The sequence below is a fragment of the Drosophila obscura genome, unplaced genomic scaffold (assembly GCF_018151105.1).
Source record: "Drosophila obscura isolate BZ-5 IFL unplaced genomic scaffold, ASM1815110v1 contig_25, whole genome shotgun sequence".
In the NCBI taxonomy this organism is placed as follows: Eukaryota; Metazoa; Arthropoda; class Insecta; order Diptera; family Drosophilidae; genus Drosophila; species Drosophila obscura.
The window spans coordinates 2,634,822-2,653,022 of record NW_024542812.1 but is presented as its reverse complement, the minus strand read 5'-3'; the positions used below and the strand labels follow the sequence as shown (position 1 = coordinate 2,653,022).

General features: G+C 44.5%; 2 protein-coding genes across 2 annotated transcripts; one reads left to right on the top strand and one right to left on the bottom strand.

The window, feature by feature from the left end:
* The first annotated feature begins 1,467 nt into the window (after positions 1 to 1,467).
* LOC111071447 (T-complex protein 1 subunit epsilon) lies at positions 1,468 to 3,959 on the top strand. The gene is made up of 3 exons (XM_022362795.2): positions 1,468 to 1,679; positions 2,137 to 3,118; positions 3,182 to 3,959. Exons 1-3 carry the CDS (start codon positions 1,572 to 1,574, stop codon positions 3,718 to 3,720), a joined length of 1,629 nt encoding a protein of 542 aa, XP_022218487.1. The 5' UTR covers positions 1,468 to 1,571; the 3' UTR covers positions 3,721 to 3,959.
* LOC111071448 (endonuclease G, mitochondrial) lies at positions 3,850 to 4,999 on the bottom strand. The gene has a single exon (XM_022362796.2). The coding sequence runs from the start codon at positions 4,900 to 4,902 to the stop codon at positions 3,982 to 3,984; it is 921 nt and encodes a 306-aa protein (XP_022218488.2). The 5' UTR covers positions 4,903 to 4,999; the 3' UTR covers positions 3,850 to 3,981.
* Between the last annotated feature and the right edge of the window lie 13,202 nt (positions 5,000 to 18,201).

The window sequence follows — 18,201 nt, the reverse complement described above, 5'->3', positions numbered from 1 at the left end:
ATGGATCGCTTGTGTAACATTGTCAAACAGACGGGACGGACGGCATGACAGCCGTCAGCAAATGCAAATATTGGAGGATCACTGCTCATATGGGGTGTTTCAGCACTCAGTGCAAACATTTTTAAGACGCAGTAAAAAAAAAGTCGAAATAGGCAAACAAACCGTGGAGATTTAACACAAAAGCAGTGTCACAAAGCAAACAAGCAAGATAAAGCAGCGATAAGAGGAACGATTATATGTTGCTCTTATGATAAGATTAAAACGTGCAAGCGCAGACGTTGGCTATGGTGGCGGGAAATCAAATCCCACCCTCGGATGCCCTCAACGAAGATTCTTCTAGAAGCAAACACTCTGGGCTGGCTAGCGGTGACCTAATATCGGGAGATCTTGGTTTGTTGTTTGCCTGTTCTTGCTCATTCGCCTGTCTCGCTTGCACACGCAAGCGTGTGCAAGTGCAATGGCGAGTCGAATGGAATTTTCCCTTGTGTGACAGGCTTAAGTGCAACAGAGAAGAGACTATAGCTGCGATCTGGCAGCCCTGTTCCCGCCTACAACAGCGTTGCCACTTTCCGATTGTCTTGAGTTATCGGGATCAATGAAACAATGAAACAATGAACAATGAACAATGAAACTATCAATGCAATAATGAAAGTTCTTTCATTACGAAAACACGCACTATTTTCCCCGAATTTCAGTATATCCGAAGCTGGCGGTCGCTGCACGGTCACACATTGTCCGCCATTTTATGTGGGTGGGCGACATTTTGCCGTGACACTAAACCTTTATTTTTGAGAAATTAAAGCAAAGGACAGTTTAAATATATATTGCCTCACCTTAGACCTAACGGTGGCTAACTTATACGTTGGCTTAAACATAAACTATTATCTTTCATTTGCACTACAAAATCGATTTTGCACACTTTCTTCTGTATGGCACCACCTTGGAACCATTACTTACAGTTTATTATTCATACTTGATGGCATTTTTACACTTAATGGTTGCAACTTAACGCACAAAGAATAATTGAAATTATACAAAACTTCAGTTTTGACACGGAGAAATTCGCTGTTCAGTTGGAAAAAACTGCCTACGAAAACGTAGCACCTTGATGTCGTCCACAAAAACACTTGGAAAATTGCCAGAGCTACTTCGATTTTATATACTCGTTAGTGTGACTGACCCCCAGAAACATACCGTAAAATACCAAAAAATATCTATGAAATATATCAATTTAGACAACGAAAACGTAAGGGCAAAGTTTTGATGCGGGCGGTGATGGTATTTTAATATTGTAACGCTGAGATTTCGTTTTGCTTTTTACGTATGCGCTGTATTCGTTTTATGATTGCTGTGGCATATACTGGCTTATTTGCTAAACTTTTTGGTATATTAACGGTATGTTTTGAAAATGAGAAGGCATATTTTGGTATATTTCCGGGGGTCAGTGCGGGTATATTTCATTGATTCCACAGCGGTCACACTGGTGTGAATTAAAGGCGAAAAATAAGTTTTGAAAGAAAATTTAATCTCGAAAATTCGTGGAAATCCGCATTCTTTAAAATTAAAAAAGCATGAACGCCTTTCCAGGTACGTTCGCATTTGACGAATATGGTCGGCCATTCATAATATTGCGCGACCAGGAGAGCCAGAAGCGCATCACAGGAACAGATGCCATCAAGGTAAATGAAAACTAGGATTCCATCGCCCCAAGCGGAGAAAGCTCCTTGTAAAAGGATTGAATTACAAGAAAACGGCACCAAAAAGTCTTCCTCCAGAGTATTGTAGCACTGTCTCGCGCATCAATGACGCACCGTCTGCCGAATGTTCCAGATGTTCATGCCAGCCGGCATATTTATGCGAGGGGACACAGTGAAATGCCTACTGAATAAGTCTTATATATTCTGTTGGTGAAGTGAACATGGATGTTTGAGGCGCTTTTTTTCTTCAACTATATTATTGAGACAGAAAATACATTAAGCTGACGTCATGTGGCAAATTTTGAGGTTAAAAAGCCGCACAGATGTTCGCCCTTAGAACGCCGCGGCGTACCGACTGAGTCACGCGCTCAGAGTAAACTTATAGTTGGTGAAAAATACGTTATTAACTTTCGGTTCTGGGTTTTGGTGTTCATTGCAGACGCATATTATGGCGGCACGTCAGATTGCCTCGACTGTGAAGACATCCCTGGGACCCAAGGGTCTGGACAAAATCATGGTCAGTTCTGATGGCGATGTGACTGTCACAAATGACGGTGCCACCATAATGAAGCTGATGGAGGTGGAGCACGAGATTGCCAAGCTAATGGTGCAGCTGTCGCAGTCGCAGGACGATGAAATTGGCGACGGCACCACTGGCGTTGTTGTGTTGGCCGGTGCACTGCTGGAGCAGGCAGAGGGTCTGATCGACCGTGGCATTCATCCCATTCGCATTGCGGATGGCTTCGAGCTGGCTGCCCAGTGCGCCATCAAGCAGCTCGATTTAATTGCTGAACCCTTCCCCGTGGATCCGAACAATAAGGAACCGCTCATTCAGATAGCTATGACCACGCTGGGCAGCAAGATTGTGAACAAATGCCATCGTCAAATGGCGGAGATGGCAGTCGACGCCGTCCTCAATGTGGCCGACATTGAAAAGAAGGATGTCAACTTTGAGCTCATCAAGATCGAGACTAAGGTCGGAGGTCGCATGGAGGATTCGATGCTGGTGAAGGGCGTCATTGTGGACAAGACCCTTAGTCACTCGCAAATGCCCAAGGAGTTGAGAAATGTTAAGCTGGCCATCCTCACCTGCCCATTTGAGCCGCCCAAGCCCAAGACCAAGCATAAGTTGGATGTCACCTCTGCGGAGGACTACAGGGCGCTGCGCGAGTACGAGCAGGAGAAGTTTACCCAGATGGTGAAGCAAGTGAAAGACGCCGGCGCCACTCTCGCTATCTGTCAGTGGGGCTTCGATGACGAAGCCAACCATCTGCTGCTGCAGCAGGAACTCCCCGCAGTACGCTGGGTAGGTGGACCTGAGATAGAGCTCATCGCTATTGCCACTGGTGGTCGCATTGTGCCGCGTTTTGAGGAGCTGACTCCTGAGAAGCTCGGATCTGCCGGTCTCGTGCGTGAGATGGGTGAGTGTTGATGTCTTGCACATGCCTCGGAGCACAGAAATTGATTGAGGTCTTCACTTTCAGCTTTCGGCACGTCGAAGGACAAAATGCTTGTGATTGAGGAGTGCAAAAACTCAAAGGCAGTCACAATCTTCCTGCGCGGAGGCAACGCAATGATCATTGCTGAGGCCAAGCGCTCTATCCACGATGCCATCTGCGTGGTGCGCTCATTGGTCAAAGACTCGCGTATTGTGTACGGTGGTGGAGCCGCAGAGATCAGTTGCTCCCTGGCTGTGGCCAAGGAGGCCGACCAGCTGTCTACCCTGGAGCAGTACGCATTCCGCGCCTTCTCTGTGGCCTTGGAGAGTATTCCACTGGCCCTGGCCGAGAACAGCGGTCTGCATCCGATTGAAACGCTGTCCGAGTTGAAGGCCAGTCAGGTCGCCGAAAAGAAACCTAGCTTGGGTGTTGACTGCATGCTGACCGGTGATTCGGACATGAAGAGCCACAACGTTGTGGAGTCGTTGAACTCGAAGAAACAGCAGATCCTGTTGTCCACCCAGCTCGTCAAGATGATACTCAAGATCGACGACGTGCGATCCAAGAACGATGGTAGCATGTAGAGAACCTTATGAGTGCCCTCGCAACGCCAACACACATCAATCAGCCAGCGCCCAGACATAGATTCTTCACACATCCATCCCCTTCGCTTTGCTATTTCCTCACAAACACCCGCGCATCGCCTCATCTACTTATGTTTATCTGTATTAATTGTTTAAATTTATTAATCAACAACTAAATTCTTTGGAAAAGAACAAAAATTATATAAAGGTACACTTGGTACACAAATACAACACTAAAATTGAACTAAACTTCCCTGGAACTCAAACTTTCTTGCCGTTGATACTGGAGAGCTGCTTTCTGTTAATCTGATCAAAGAAGAGCAGGCCAGCCGCCCGCTCCACCGTCTCTGGTGGTACCTGGAACACTTTCAGCGGAGTGTCGTTGCTAATCACTTTGTTGGGCATAACATATGCCTCCATGTGGAGTTTACGATCGGCCGCCTCGCCCACAATAACCTTATAGAAGTGAGTGGGCACGGACACAGTGTTGGGCCCGATGACTTCGTACTTCACATACATTTTGCCGTCTTCCCCCTTGTGGGGGAGGTACAGCGGACCCGTGCAAACATACACATTTGAGTAGCTCTTGGTTAGCTTACGCACGTGCATCTCCAGAGAGTTCCACGCGTCACGATTGAACCCCTGGCCCACCTGGGGAGCCATGTTGGACAGGTAGAAGGTTTCCTCGCAGTGCTTCTGGTGAAGTCGATGGTTGCCAGCGGCAGCCATGTGCCCGCGATCAAAGCCCGACTTCCTGTAGTCTGTGTTCTGTGATCGGAAGAAGGGATGTATGCTCTCATCTGCCTTGAAGTCGCATTTCGAACGATCCACGGCATCGTTTCTTGCCACTGACTGCTCTGTTAGGTGCTCAAACACCCAATGGGGAATACGATTGCGACGGTCGTAGGAGAGCACATAGTCTGAATGAGAGCGAACGTGGTCTAGTCCGGGAAAGCCATACTTCATGATCTGCGAAACTCGCGAAACAGTCAGGTTCGCATCATTGGCAGCAGGCACGAGACTTGCGGCCGAAACTGTTCCAAATGACGGCAGTCCAGGCAAGCGCGGAAAAACATCGCTGCTCTGCTGGAGACGTTCACGTTCTGTGCGGGAGCCTATATAAAATGCTCCCAGTGCTGTCGCACTGAGGGCCAATAAGCCGCGAACTCTAAGCCCGCTCATTTTGCAGTTTTAATAGATAAAACACACGCGTACGCTATTGCACAACCAAATCAGTAATTGTGATTTATGTTTTACATGGTAACTACACGCTAACTACACATTTGCTACTAATTAACTACAGATTCATGTAAATTTGGACAGAGACACTGACGAGAAAGTTATAGCCTTTTAACACTGGGCGTGTCTGCTATCGATATCGGAATAGACGCAATGAAGCAGAAAAGGCGTTTACATTGGCAGACGTGTGTCTTGAAAACAGCTGATTTGGGTGCTTGATGACAAGAAAGGAACCAAATTTTGGGAAATGAACAGAATTATGCAAGACGACAATAAAATGGATGAAAGAGAATTGACTCTCATATATATGATAATAATACAATCAGTTTAAAGTATTTTAATGGCGGATTTTATGTATATGTTTACCTTTTCGCATAATTACAACTTTTTAGCGCCAAAATTTTATTTTTGATCTGTCTAGCACTCAGATCCGAAAAAACACCTCACGAACAGAATCAGTCTTGATATTCGTATGAAACCATTAAGAAATTTTTTTGGGTCGAAACTGTTTTCTAGGCTCTGTACGGAAGCACTAACCATACAGTACTGTATGGTTAGTGGCTGAGCCATTTATTTAATATTATCATTATTATTTTCTTTACCTCCTCTCCCTTGGTCAGAGGGACAAACTCTGAAAAAAAGGACAAATTTAATTTAGTTTTATGAAATACTATCGTTGTGTACTTACTCGCAGACATACTTCCTAACTGCCCCATAAATATTGATGTTCTCCTGAATTTTGTATTTTTTATACCCGTACTCAAAAAAGAGTTAAGGGGTATATTAGATGTGTGGTAAAAGTGGATGTGTGTAACGCAGAGAAGGAAACGTTTCCGACCCCATAAAGTATATACATATATTCTTGATCAGCATCAATAGCCGAGTCGATAGAGCCATGTCTGTCTGTCCGTCTGTCTGTCTGTCTGTTCGTCTCGATGAGCGCCTAGATCTCAGAGACTATAAGAGCTAGAGAAACCAAATTTGGTTTCCAGACTCATGTGATATCACGCTGCTACAAGAGTATTTCAAAATTTCGTCCCGCTCCCTTCTGCCCCCACAAAGAACGAAAATCTGTGGCAGGCACAATTTTAAAGATACGATAAAACTAAAAACGCAGTATCGTAGAGAATGACCACATCTACCAGATTGCCGAATCTGAATCAGATCGGATCATAATTATAGCCAGAATGAAGAAATTCATTTTTAGTTGCTTCCTCCGCCTCCCCCTGCCAGAGAAACGCTATTTATTCTCTTTCTCACTCGCACACTCTGCCGCGTTCAGTGTGCGATCAACCCCTAGAGGAGGAGATGCAGAATCTAAATCGTACATGTAGAATGTACATGTAAAATTTATAATATTCATTTTAGATGTAGATAATGGATGTAGCAAAAAAAAAATTTTTATTTTCTAATTCTTAGAAATCATAAGCTCAAAAATGTATATACTGACTGAGTACGGGTATAAGTAGAGTCGCGTCCCCAGAAGCGACTCACACGTTCCTTCTTGTTTTTATGTGAATTCACACCGCTCATCTGAATTGCAGTGGTACAACCCATCCTTTCCAATATTACCATTCCATGGGTTGCTGCTTATTCGAATGATTTATAAAGAAGGCCTTGTTTGCCAGAACTATTATGTTGCGTACTCTTGGACCTGTTGGAGCACCTGGAACTTGCTGCGATTTGTTTAAAATCAACAACAGCATTCGAAGAGCCAGAATGAAAGTTAACAGTCAATGCAGTGCTTGACTCAACGAACTCCACGCGAAATTCGACGTTCTCGGCCATGAGCTCCTTCATCAGTTCACTCCCTGCATTGTTTGGGGTCATTGCCAAAGACAATATAACAATAAGATGCGTAACGCCATACAAAATTTTGGCACTCATATTTTTCAGGCTGGCTCCAGGCTCTTTTTAAATTTTGTTAAAAAGCCAGAGAGAGAGAGAGAGCGCTCTAGAGCCAACGGCTGTCTTGTACGCATACAGCGGCAGCCGACGACTTTATACTATGTGCACACGTATTCTCAAGCACTCTAGATGCATGCGGTTTTTTACAGCGCTGTCGAGATATACCCTTCACTTAAGAATTTTTGCATGGTGGTATTTTTTTTTTTTTATTACGGTATTTTATTTATCGAATCTTCCCTATTAGAGACTTACGACAAGTATACAAATCTTAGCCTAATATATTTATTTAATTATTTACACTTAATTACTTAGAGTACGTCCCTAGCTAAGTATTATTGCTGGGTGGGAAGGTCTCTTCGCCGGAGTCGTGTATGGCTAGTGTGCCAAGTTAAAGACTGCGCAAGTCTATTAGGATGGGCTTGAAGCTTGGCCTGGTACTTTGCTTTCACTTTGGCAATTTCATCTTTAACTGATCCTACATTTAAGTCTTTATGGATATTTTCATTCCGTATGTACCATGGTGCCCCAGTAATAGTTCTTAGTATCTTCGATTGAGCTCTCTGGATTATTTCTAAATTACTAACGCAAGCATTTCCCCATAGCTCGGAGCCGTATGTCCAGATAGGTTTGAGAACTGCATTGTACAAAAGTACTTTGTACTCCAGTTTTAGTGGTGAACGGGTGTTTATTAGCCAATGTAGATTACTAGCTTTAAATTTAAGTAGATTTCTCTTCGCTTCGATGTGCTTACGCCAAGTAAGCCTTCTATCCAGATGAACACCAAGGTATGTTACTTCGGTGGTTTGTGGAATGTTGATATTGTTCAGACATAATGGAGGGCAAGTTTGTCTGTTTAACGTGAAGGTGACATGCTTGCACTTTTGCTCGTTTACATGTATCCGCCAGTCTGCTAGCCATTTTTCTAAGGCCACGAGATGAGATGATAAGTGATCCGTGGCCCTTCTTGGGCACTTGGAGCGACTTAATATGGCAGTATCATCAGCAAATGTCGAAGTTGTTGTTAGGCTGTTTGTCGGTAGATCTGCTGTGAATATGATATACAGTGTCGGTCCAAGCACGCTGCCTTGCGGTACACCAGCTTCAATTGGATGATATTCAGAGAGGAAATCTTTGCATCGTACTGCGAAACTTCTTTGCTGTAGGTATGACTCCATTATTCCATGGATGTTCTGTGGAAGTAATATTTTGATTTTGTGGATTAAGACATCTAACCAAACGCGGTCGAAAGCCTGTGCGACATCCAGAAAAACAGCGGAGCAATACTCCCGTCTTTCAAATGCATTTCGTATCTCAGAGGTTATACGGTTTACTTGTTCAATGGTTCCGTGTTTTTCGCGAAATCCAAATTGGTGAGTCGGGATGGCACCGTTGATGTGTAGGTGTTGTTTGATACGATTCAGGAGCAGCTTTTCAAATATCTTTGATAGGCAAGGCAGTAGGCTGATAGGTCTATATGATGATGGCTTGGACTTGTCTTTTCCGGCTTTATGGATCATTGTGATGACTGATTTCCTCCATTCTTGAGGATAATAGCCCCATTTCATCATGCTGTTGAATATCATAGTAAGAAAATACACTGCACAGCTCGGCAATTCTATGATCATTTTAGGAGAGATGAAATCGTGGCCCGGAGCTTTCTTTTGCTTTGAGATTTGGTCTTTAATGACCCTTGTGACTTCTCCTGTTTGGAATATGATAGGCGGAGTAGCTTCGGGATTGTTGGTTGGTGGGAGCACTAAGCTATTCGTTGCTGGGTGCGGTTTGAAGACGTTTTCTAGATGGACGGCAAATGTATTTGCCTTCTCTTTGTTGCTGCGAGCCCACTCTCCTGTTTGTGTACGCAAAGGTGATTCACTCTCGATTGGTGGGCATACGCCTGATTTTGCTTTCCACAGTGGGAATCGTTTGCTAGTTGGGGAGAGTTGCTCCATATAGGATATTTGAGCTCGGTTTTTTTCATCTTCTAGGGCTCTGCGTAGTAGGTGGTTGGCTATTTTTAGCCGCTCTTTCGATGCAGGTGATCTGTGTGCTTGCCACTCTCGGCGAAGCCTTCTTTTATCGCGTAGCAGCACTTCAATGTGCCTAGAAATACGACTGCTGTTGGAATGTTTATTAGATGCTAATATTGGTGTTGAGTGTTTTGCCGCCAGTGACATTGAGGAAACCAATGCTTCGACTGACCTATCAATGTCATCTTTACAATTAATGTTTGGGCAGCTATCAATATGAGAGCTTATGTACTTCCTGTATTTGAGCCAATCTGTTTTGCTAGAAGTTAGAAAGTGTGGGCGTTCCGAATGCTGTGGATGGTCGTAAAGGTGAAGTAGAATGGGCGAGTGATCCGATGATAGATCTGTTAAGTGATCTACATTAATCTGAGCTTGCAGCACCCTTCGTGTAACTGCAAAATCAATCAAGTCGGGTTGCTTGTTTGGATCTGTGGGCCAATATGTGGGCTTGCCCGGAGAGATAAAGTCTAGATTGTTTCGTGGGGTTATTATAGCGTTATATAGTTGTCTTCCTTTCGGGTTGGTAAGTCTAGATCCCCAATGGGTGTGCTTGGCATTGTAGTCACCAGCTGCTATAAATCGGTAACCTAGTAGGTCGAAGAATGTTACAAATTCTGTTTCGGAAATGCAGAAACGTGGTGGGCAGTATACTGCGGCTAGGTTTAGGTAGCCGCTCTGAATTTCAATATGAATTGCTGTTGCCTGTAGATAAGGTGTAGCAAATGAAGGCAATGGATAATGCCTAATGCGATTCTTGATCAGAACGCCAGTACCTCCATGTGCCTTACCATCGGGATGATTTGTCGCATAGAAGTTATAGCCATTGAGGTGAAAATAGTTTTTATTTGTTAGGTGAGTCTCTGATATGAGCATGGCGTCAATGTCGTGTTGAGCGAGGAACTGTAAGAGCTCGCATTTGTGCTGAGAAATGCCATTTGCATTCCAGAAACATATATTTAGACAGGACATTTAAACAGATTTCTGTTTGATTAGGAGCTCCAGGAGGAGATTTTGGTTGCGCATAAGCTCCTGCATCGTTTGTTGTATTGCTACCATTGTATTTGTTATAGTTACCAGCATTGACTCAATTCCACTAGGCAATTGGGATGGATTAGCAGGGGTATGTTGGGCAGAGATTTCTGGGATCTGATTTGATGCCTGATTCTGCATTATTCCAGCTGTGGTTGGTTGAAGTGTCGGCTTAGAGACTGAGGCGTACGACCCGTTGTTGTAACTTAACGCCTGAGCAAAAGAAACTCCTGGAGTCGTAGTTGATGGTATATATGTTAAGTTTTGTCGGACGACCGGGTTACGAGCTGCAGTTATTTGTTGGTTTAGGCGATTTTTCAATTCTTTATAGACAGGACAACCTCTATAGTTGGCAGTATGGTTTCCCCCACAGTTGCTACATTTTTTGGCAGATGGGTCCTCCTTATTTACGGGGCAGGCCTCAGTGAGATGAACATCACCACAGGCAACGCAGACTGCCCGTAGAGTGGAATAGGTTTTCGTGTGTCCATATTCCTGGCAATTTGTGCATTGGACCGGTCCATTTCGTTTGTGTGGTTCCTCAACGGTGATCCTACGGTGCAGTAGGTATTGAAGCTTGTATATTGGGTGAACTTCATTTTTCCTTATATGCATACTTTCAGGTGTCAGTTCTACTTTGAACATTGGCTGAGGAATTTTGTTTCTATTTATTATGTTCATTGCCATTTTGACTTCGAAGCCCTTATCGTTAAGTCCATCTATTATCTCATTGATTGGGACTGTTGGTTCGATTCCTTTGATAACCACTTGTAATCCTTTGCTACTTTTAAGTTGGTAGGTGTAGTAATTCATTTTTTCATTTTCGAGATATTTCGCAACTGATCGATAGTTTTGTTCGTCATTGACTTGTATTTTTGTTTCATTTATATTACCCCTTTTTATGTACGTGACATGGAATGTGTTTGCGCCAATTGTATCAGTTATTTTTTTGACCAGTTCAGCACAATTTGCCTGTCGAACATAAATAGGTGGCGGTCTTAATTTTTTGGCCTTGGGTGTTTGGGTGATCTCATCTTCGTTTGGGACACTTAGTATCGCAAATCTATTGTTTGCTAGTGCCTTATGTGGCACAGTGTTCTCGGTTATTTTAGTTATTTTGGCTGCATTGTTGTTCTTCACATTTTGTGGGCTCAATTTTCTTTTGATTTGCACATAGCGATCGAGCCCAGTCTGAATTAACGCTCCGTTAGCATTTTTTGAACTTATTGGTTGGGAGAGTTGGGGCTTGTCGCAGTGGGTCGACAGTATCGGGCGCTGGGCAATTGCAGTGGTTGTTGTTGTGGTTGTTGTCGTTGTTGTGGTCGAAGACACAGTTTTGAGCGAGGGCATTGTACTAGTTGTTGTCGATATTAGCAAATCGCTGGTTAGGCAGTACGAGTCGGGGGATGGGCACTGAGCACTCCATGACCCACTTTGCAATGCAGGGAGAGAGAGCGTGCTCTCTCCTCGTTCACTTGCAATGATGCAGTTTTTGTTGGTACTGCTGCCTTTGGCGAGCGTATAGAGAAGTACGCGTTGCTTTTTGCTTGCGAGAGCCGACGCTCGTCTTGTTGTTGTTGCCGGGCTTGGCTCATTTTGGCTTTGCTTACAGTGCTTGTGTTCCTTACCGAGCTGGTGCTCTTAAACGTTGACACTTGTTCTTTTCTATTATTTCTATTAGTCTTTATTACTCGATTGGATGGTATTCATGGGCAGCACGATCGCTAGTACCCATGCCTACCCCGAACGCTTTTTTCGCGAATTTAATTTATGATTAATCGCGATTAATTGACTTTATTGAATTTTCACCGCGGAGCGATTAAAAAATACGTCTGTAGTCGTTGACGGTTGATTTGCATGGTGGTATGACACTTTTAATAGACGCTTGACGTCCAATATAAATTGTTGTTTGTATATATTTTATGTGCAGTTTTTTTTTTTATATATAGAATGTATGAATATAATCACATAAAACATTTCATACATGACTTCACATATCAGCAATTGTCATTAGGGTATTCGGCGTGCGTCGTGTCACTAAGAAAATTTTCGTGACGCCCGCTTTTGTAAAAATGCAGCGAATGCAGTGCCGTCTCTACCGATTTCCCTTTGGTGCAGGCATGCTGGTTGGTTGACATCCGCCCCCCTACATCGTTTCTGATGTGTAGATCCAGCAGCTTTTCTAGTGTTTTGAGTAGAAAAGAGGTGAGGCTTATCGGTCTGTAGTCATTGGGGCTCATATGGCTGCACTTTCCTGCCTTTGGAAGGAAGACAATCCTCGAGGTCCTCCATTGAATAGGGATATAGCCCGTGCTCAGGCAAGCTGAGTATATTACAGAGAGCCATGCGGTGATCACGTCTTTGGTCGCATGTAGCATGGCTGGAAATATACCGTCTAGTCCAGGTGCTTTCGTACCCACAAAGGAGTCTATAGCCCAGTGGATTCTCCTAGACGATATGAGACCCGTTGGGGGATGCTATTCCTCAGTTTCTAGGTCCTGATGCGTTGTAGCGTCAGCAACCTCGGTGCATCCTGGGAAGTGAGCTTCCATTAGTGCTGTTAGGGCTTCTTCACTGCCCTCAGTCCACTGTCCATCGTTTTGCTTGAGCTGACTCTGTATGGTAGGTTGCTTTGATAGCAGCTTCCGGAGTCTAGCCGTTTCTGGGACTTTCTCGATGTTGGAGAAGAAGTTCCTCCACGAGTTTCTTTGTGCCCTTCGTATTTCCTTCTTGTACTCCCTGAGTAGGATTTTATATTCCTCATTGATCATCTCATCGCTCGCCTGTTTGGCGATTTTGAAGAATTCTTTGAGGTTGTTTCTTTGGAGCGATAGGTCCCGGTTCCACCAGAGTGGTTTGGTGCTCTTTTTCGTTCTCGAGGGTGGGCACGATGCGTGGTACGCATCCAGTAGTTCCCTGGATAGGGTCTCTAGGGACGTTTCTATGTCTTCCGGGGATTTCACTGTGCCCGGACGATTCGAGAGCCTCGTGGTAACTGTCTTTTTAAACTTTTCCCAGTTTGTGTTCCGGGGGTTTCTATAGACAGTTATCTTCGGAGAGTGTTCAAATTCGCACTTAAACTGAATATACTTGTGGTCTGAGAAGGATGGTCTTTCAAGGACTCTGCAGCCAGATACCAAAGTACTTGTTCCCGCTACGAGTTTTAAATCTAGCACTTTTGAAGAGGTGGGACCTACAAAGGTGTATTCCTCTCCTACGTTTTCTACTTCTAGGTTAGTTGATAGTATGAAGTCTAGGAGGGACTCACCTCTATCGTTGATGTCGGGGCTTCCCCACACGTTGTGATGTGCGTTTGCGTCCGTACCGACGAGAAGTTGCTGGTCTTTCGGGCTGGCTTCCGCCACTAGATTCCACAACTCTTCAGGTGGAGCTGGCCTGTCGTGAGCCATGTAGCAGGAGGCTACCATCAGGCGCCTTTCCTTGCTTTCTAGCATCACCACGGTCAGATCGTCAGTGCTGTAATGAGACATGAGGTGAGCATGGATTCCCTTTCGTACGAGTACGGCGGTTCAGTTCCTGCTTACCGATGGTGGATAGAACACGTTAAAATTTGAGGACTTTAGTCCGGCCACAGCATTGCCTGATGCAACCCATGGCTCCTGGACTAAGGCTATGTCGGCGGGCCCTTGCTCCATGGCAAAGAGGAGATCCGCCGACGCTATCTTACTTATGTGGAGGTTGAGCTGCAGTAGACTCACCATGTGCGTCTGGCTCAGCTCCACTCGACGGGTTGACTACTACCGTCAGGTCACCGTCCTCCTCCTCCTCCGAGTCCAGCGCAAGACCCTGTGCGGCCTCCACGATGGTGTCCAGACCAAGGTCCTTCTCCACCTCGCCCGCCTGCAGAGTGTGCGCATCTTTATCCTCGGGGTGGCGCTTTTTCAGCCGCAGGTACACACTGCCCATCCCCCACGCCATCTTCCCGAATCTTAGGTACAGCAGGTTCTCTAACTCCTTGCTGATCTGGATGATCGCACTCTGGCCCCCCTCATTGGGTAGTGAATTTTATTTTATTTTTTTTTATTTTATTTTTTTTTATTTTTATTTTATTTTTGATCAAATTTTATTTTTGATCTGTCTAGCACTCAGATCCGAAAAAACACCTCACGAACAGAATCAGTCTTGATATTCGTATGAAACCATTAAGAAATTTTTTTGGGTCGAAACTGTTTTCTAGGCTCTGTACGGAAGCACTAACCATACAGTACTGTACGGAAGCACTAACCATACAGTACTGTATGGTTAGTGGCTGAGCCATTTATTTAATATTATCATTATTATTTTCTTTACCTCCTCTCCCTTGGTCAGAGGGACAAACTCTGAAAAAAAGGACAAATTTAATTTAGTTTTATGAAATACTATCGTTGTGTACTTACTCGCAGACATACTTCCTAACTGCCCCATAAATATTGATGTTCTCCTGAATTTTGTATTTTTTATACCTGTACTCAAAAAAGAGTTAAGGGGTATATTAGATGTGTGGTAAAAGTGGATGTGTGTAACGCAGAGAAGGAAACGTTTCCGACCCCATAAAGTATATATATTCTTGATCAGCATCAATAGCCGAGTCGATAGAGCCATGTCTGTCTGTCCGTCTGTCTGTCTGTCTGTTCGTCTCGATGAGCGCCTAGATCTCAGAGACTATAAGAGCTAGAGAAACCAAATTTGGTTTCCAGACTCATGTGATATCACACTGCTACAAGAGTATTTCAAAATTTCGTCCCGCTCCCTTCTGCCCCCACAAAGAACGAAAATCTGTGGCAGGCACAATTTTAAAGATACGATAAAACTAAAAACGCAGTATCGTAGAGAATGACCACATCTACCAGATTGCCGAATCTGAATCAGATCGGATCATAATTATAGCCAGAATGAAGAAATTCATTTTTAGTTGCTTCCTCCGCCTCCCCCTGCCAGAGAAACGCTATTTATTCTCTTTCTCACTCGCACACTCTGCCGCGTTCAGTGTGCGATCAACCCCTAGAGGAGGAGATGCAGAATCTAAATCGTACATGTAGAATGTACATGTAAAATTTATAATATTCATTTTAGATGTAGATAACAGATGTAGCAAAAACAAATTTTTTTTTAATTTTCTAATTCTTAGAAATCATAAGCTCAAAAATGTATATACTGACTGAGTACGGGTATAAGTAGAGTCGCGTCCCCAGAAGCGACTCACACGTTCCTTCTTGTTTTTATGTGAATTCACACCGCTCATCTGAATTGCAGTGGTACAACCCATCCTTTCCAATATTACCATTCCATGGGTTGCTGCTTATTCGAATGATTTATAAAGAAGGCCTTGTTTGCCAGAACTATTATGTTGCGTACTCTTGGACCTGTTGGAGCACCTGGAACTTGCTGCGATTTGTTTAAAATCAACAACAGCATTCGAAGAGCCAGAATGAAAGTTAACAGTCAATGCAGTGCTTGACTCAACGAACTCCACGCGAAATTCGACGTTCTCGGCCATGAGCTCCTTCATCAGTTCACTCCCTGCATTGTTTGGGGTCATTGCCAAGGACAATATAACAATAAGATGCGTAACGCCATACAAAATTTTGGCACTCATATTTTTCAGGCTGGCTCCAGGCTCTTTTTAAATTTTGTTAAAAAGCCAGAGAGAGAGAGAGAGCGCTGTAGAGCCAACGGCTGTCTTGTACGCATACAGCGGCAGCCGACGACTTTATACTATGTGCACACGTATTCTCAAGCACTCTAGATGCATGCGGTTTTTTACAGCGCTGTCGAGATATACCCTTCACTTAAGAATTTTTGCATGGTGGTATGACACTTTTAATAGACGCTTGACGTCCAATATAAATTGTTGTTTGTATATATTTTATGTGCAGTTTTTTTTTTTTATATATAGAATGTATGAATATAATCACATAAAACATTTCATACATGACTTCACATATCAGCAATTGTCATTAGGGTATTCGGCGTGCGTCGTGTCACTAAGAAAATTTTTGTGACGCCCGCTTTTGTAAAAATGCAGCGAATGCAGTGCCGTCTCTACCGATTTCCCTTTGGTGCAGGCATGCTGGTTGGTTGACATCCGCCCCCCTACATCGTTTCTGATGTGTAGATCCAGCAGCTTTTCTAGTGTTTTGAGTAGAAAAGAGGTGAGGCTTATCGGTCTGTAGTCATTGGGGCTCATATGGCTGCACTTTCCTGCCTTTGGAAGGAAGACAATCCTCGAGGTCCTCCATTGAATAGGCCCGTGCCCGTGCTCAGGCAAGCTGAGTATATTACAGAGAGCCATGCGGTGATCACGTCTTTGGTCGCATGTAGCATGGCTGGAAATATACCGTCTAGTCCAGGTGCTTTCGTACCCACAAAGGAGTCTATAGCCCAGTGGATTCTCCTAGACGATATGAGACCCGTTGGGGGATGCTGTTCCTCAGTTTCTAGGTCCTGATGCGTTGTAGCGTCAGCAACCTCGGTGCATCCTGGGAAGTGAGCTTCCATTAGTGCTGTTAGGGCTTCTTCACTGCCCTCAGTCCACTGTCCATCGTTTTGCTTGAGCTGACTCTGTATGGTAGGTTGCTTTGATAGCAGCTTCCGGAGTCTAGCCGTTTCTGGGACTTTCTCGATGTTGGAGAAGAAGTTCCTCCACGAGTTTCTTTGTGCCCTTCGTATTTCCTTCTTGTACTCCCTGAGTAGGATTTTATATTCCTCATTGATCATCTCATCGCTCGCCTGTTTGGCGATTTTGAAGAATTCTTTGAGGTTGTTTCTTTGGAGCGATAGGTCCCGGTTCCACCAGAGTGGTTTGGTGCTCTTTTCCGTTCTCGAGGGTGGGCACGATGCGTGGTACGCATCCAGTAGTTCCCTGGATAGGGTCTCTAGGGACGTTTCTATGTCTTCCGGGGATTTCACTGTGCCCGGACGATTCGAGAGCCTCGTGGTAACTGTCTTTTTAAACTTTTCCCAGTTTGTGTTCCGGGGGTTTCTATAGACAGTTATCTTCGGAGAGTGTTCAAATTCGCACTTAAACTGAATATACTTGTGGTCTGAGAAGGATGGTCTTTCAAGGACTCTGCAGCCAGATACCAAAGTACTTGTTCCCGCTACGAGTTTTAAATCTAGCACTTTTGAAGAGGTGGGACCTACAAAGGTGTATTCCTCTCCTACGTTTTCTACTTCTAGGTTAGTTGATAGTATGAAGTCTAGGAGGGACTCACCTCTATCGTTGATGTCGGGGCTTCCCCACACGTTGTGATGTGCGTTTGCGTCCGTACCGACGAGAAGTTGCTGGTCTTTCGGGCTGGCTTCCGCCACTAGATTCCACAACTCTTCAGGTGGAGCTGGCCTGTCGTGAGCCATGTAGCAGGAGGCTACCATCAGGCGCCTTTCCTTGCTTTCTAGCATCACCACGGTCAGATCGTCAGTGCTGTAATGAGACATGAGGTGAGCATGGATTCCCTTTCGTACGAGTACGGCGGTTCAGTTCCTGCTTACCGATGGTGGATAGAACACGTTAAAATTTGAGGACTTTAGTCCGGCCACAGCATTGCCTGATGCAACCCATGGCTCCTGGACTAAGGCTATGTCGGCGGGCCCTTGCTCCATGGCAAAGAGGAGATCCGCCGACGCTATCTTACTTATGTGGAGGTTGAGCTGCAGTAGACTCACCATGTGCGTCTGGCTCAGCTCCACTCCCACGGGTTGACTACTACCGTCAGGTCACCGTCCTCCTCCTCCTCCGAGTCCAGCGCAAGACCCTGTGCGGCCTCCACGATGGTGTCCAGACCAAGGTCCTTCTCCACCTCGCCCGCCTGCAGAGTGTGCGCATCTTTATCCTCGGGGTGGCGCTTTTTCAGCCGCAGGTACACACTGCCCATCCCCCACGCCATCTTCCCGAATCTTAGGTACAGCAGGTTCTCTAACTCCTTGCTGATCTGGATGATCGCACTCTGGCCCCCCTCATTGGGTAGTGAATTTTATTTTATTTTATTTTTTTTTATTTTATTTTTTTTTATTTTTATTTTATTTTTGATCAAATTTTATTTTTGATCTGTCTAGCACTCAGATCCGAAAAAACACCTCACGAACAGAATCAGTCTTGATATTCGTATGAAACCATTAAGAAATTTTTTTGGGTCGAAACTGTTTTCTAGGCTCTGTACGGAAGCACTAACCATACAGTACTGTACGGAAGCACTAACCATACAGTACTGTATGGTTAGTGGCTGAGCCATTTATTTAATATTATCATTATTATTTTCTTTACCTCCTCTCCCTT

Excerpts from the sequence above, each read along its gene's own strand:
- LOC111071447 (XM_022362795.2), top strand. The coding sequence starts at position 1,572 with ATGAACGCCTTTCCAGGTACGTTCGCATTTGACGAATATGGTCGGCCA. Across the intron at positions 1,680-2,136 it reads CAGGAACAGATGCCATCAAG|ACGCATATTATGGCGGCACG; the intron begins GTAAATGAAAAC and ends TGTTCATTGCAG. Across the intron at positions 3,119-3,181 it reads CGGTCTCGTGCGTGAGATGG|CTTTCGGCACGTCGAAGGAC; the intron begins GTGAGTGTTGAT and ends CTTCACTTTCAG.
- LOC111071448 (XM_022362796.2), bottom strand. The coding sequence starts at position 4,902 with ATGAGCGGGCTTAGAGTTCGCGGCTTATTGGCCCTCAGTGCGACAGCA.